At 40.8% G+C, this 2,503-nt stretch overlaps 1 protein-coding gene across 3 annotated transcripts in view; it reads right to left on the bottom strand.

Annotated features, from left to right (window-relative positions):
* HNRNPD (heterogeneous nuclear ribonucleoprotein D (AU-rich element RNA binding protein 1, 37kDa)) overlaps positions 1-1,903 on the bottom strand; it is a 6,221-nt gene extending 4,318 nt beyond the window's left edge. For 2 of the 3 annotated variants that reach the window (XR_719937.1, XM_010019042.1), the window contains exons 1-2: positions 1,734-1,898; positions 683-844 (exon numbers count right to left, since the gene is read on the bottom strand). Coding sequence is in view for 2 of the 3 variants with exons in the window: in XM_010019042.1 (XP_010017344.1) it covers positions 683-844; positions 1,734-1,898 (327 nt within the window). In the remaining variant the exon portion in view is untranslated. Of the gene's footprint in view, positions 1-682; positions 845-1,733 lie in introns of all 3 variants that reach the window. The other variant, XM_010019041.1, reaches the window with a different exon arrangement.
* Positions 1,904-2,503: the final 600 nt, after the last annotated feature.

The raw sequence follows: 2,503 nt of genomic DNA, 5'->3' as shown, positions 1-2,503 counted from the left end.
CACCTGACTAGAGAGAGTAAAGTTCTCCTTACATACGGCACACAAGTCTTGAGAGGAGGCAAACAGTAGTTCAAGTCTATAGTCCAGAGTGAATTCTCTGTGAGGTAGCAAGAGGGTAGCAGTAAGATTGACAATGAATTCCCTGACAACAGAGTTATGACCTGATGCTGGCAACATCTGAGAACTAACAGGGAAGCAGCAGCTGTACCAAGCTCATACACAGCCAGCTTTTAAGCAGTGCAGTGCTACTTTGTTCACCTGCACCACCAAAAACTGGGGACAGACAGATTCATAGACTACACAGTTGCACAGAATTTAGGCAAACTGTCCGAATCTGTGCCACAGTGGATCAGCTGGGGTGGCTGAATAGCATGTCACCCAACTGACCAAAGCAGCATGCTCAAAAATGTTGCCTCCCAGGTCTGTCCCAGTCAAGACTGTCATACACCCCATGAATTGGTTCCTGATTGACTTATCCCAGCACCACCTTCCATTAACCCAGTTCATGCAACTCGAAGCCTGTAATTAATAGCCTCCTTATTAAAATTGTGACTACCAGCTACACTGGCCATTAAACTTAAATCAGCAACCATGCAGGCTGCATTTGGAGCTGCTTTTTATTACTAAATGTGTGAAGACAGAACAAGTTCTACAAGTATAAACAGTTTATTTCACCACATACCTCACCAAATCCTCCAAAATATTCCCTTATTTTCTCCTCAGGCGTGTCTGGAGATAAGCCCCCAACAAAAATCTTTTTAACGGGTTCTTTTGTTTTCATGGCTTTAGCTCTTTTTGGATCAATGACCTTTCCATTCAGCTTGTGTTCTTTCTGGTCCATGACCTGTGGAAAATTAAAACATGATCTTACTCATGGTTCAAGCCAAATGTTTCACTGATGTTTTCAGCAAGGCTCAGTTATTTTATACTTAGTTTCTGTTAATGCTATTGCTTCAATTTCAATACTTTGATTACAGCAATAATTTGTTGCACAAAACCAGTTACATGATTTTGATCACTATCCACTGAAACATACAGTGCTGACAAAGCCTTTCCAGAGTCACCCGGAACCATGTATCACTCAGGGGAAAGAAGAGTGTAACACTTCTCAATCTACTCTACAATCCCATCCTCAAACCTCATGTAGTTTAGAACCTGTACTTTAGATACCGCTAAAGGTCAACAAAGGAGAAAACTTATCAGTGTGCTGTGTCAAACACCATCTTAGAAAGGGTAACAGCTAAGTTTTGCTTGAATAAAGCCGAATCTATCCAAGCCACTGGCTCTGCTCTAGAACACCATCTTAGAAAGGGTAACAGCTAAGTTTTGCTTGAATAAAGCCGAATCTATCCAAGTCCAAGCCACTGGCTCTGCTCTAGAGGCTGTTGTTACAGCTCTGGAATGCAAAGACTTAAAGTTCTTTATAAATTACTGCTTTCACAGTAGTAGGCAGCATACATTCATTTACAGTATTTTTTAAGTGCTCAAGTCCAGTGGTTTGCAACACATTCCCCTGTAAGTACCCAAAGCCATACTCTGGGAATAATTTCTGAGCCTAGCCATTGCATCGTAAGTAAAAGAGTTCAGGAAAAGAAAATGTTTCAATAAGCATCTTAAAGTATCCCACAATCATCTTTAACAGATCATGTACAAATAACTATGCATACAATCATCTGAGTGTTGTATATCTGCTACCTAAAACGGAATATGTAGTTTCACTATGTTGATACTACCTTATCTACGCTCTCTGATTCTTTGAAGAGCACAAAGCCGAAGCCTCGCGATCGCCCAGTGATGGGATCTAACTTCAGAGTGCAGTCTACAACTTCACCAAATTTAGAGAAATAGTCCTTCAGATCTTTCTTTGTAGTGTCCCAGCTAAGGCCGCCGATAAACATTTTCCTGTTAAGACAAGATAGTTAATCTGTTAATGTGTCTTAACCATAAATCCTGTGCTGTCAAGCTCTATGAATCCAGTTACCTAACGTTAAGAACAGCGCGTGTTTTATCAGTGACAACACTACACACACAGGCCTTTTTGAGAACTTGCTTCAGTGACCCTGGCTAGATGAGATAAAGGCTCACATGTACAGAAAAGTTTTGTACCATCTTCGTAACACTGCTATCCTAAGAAACTACAAAGAGTGACAAAAAGATACTTTACTACTTCCTTGCAACCCCACTACTACTGACCCACCACAAGATTAATTCCATTTAGTTACCTGAGGAGCTTTCGTGCAACTGCTTATGAAACAAACACTGGCGGAATATGTTTATAAGCAGTGCAGTTAAACAGAAGCATTTATGTACTAGTCTGGACTGGACATATGCCAGTATTAGTAAACTAAAACAGGTAAGGTTTAGTCAAGTCTAGGAAAGCAAAATGTTGGATGGTCAGCTTTCCTCCCATACCCACAATATAAACACCTGGCATAATCCAATACAATCATGAGAACATCTTCCCACTGGACCAGTGTTGGTGTGCAGACATGTACAGCAGATA

The sequence above is a fragment of the Nestor notabilis genome, unplaced genomic scaffold, assembly GCF_000696875.1.
Source record: "Nestor notabilis isolate BGI_N333 unplaced genomic scaffold, ASM69687v1 scaffold12467, whole genome shotgun sequence".
Taxonomy (NCBI): Eukaryota; Metazoa; Chordata; class Aves; order Psittaciformes; family Psittacidae; genus Nestor; species Nestor notabilis.
The sequence above is the reverse complement of the archived record's forward strand: the minus strand, read 5'-3'. Positions and strand labels throughout refer to the sequence as shown.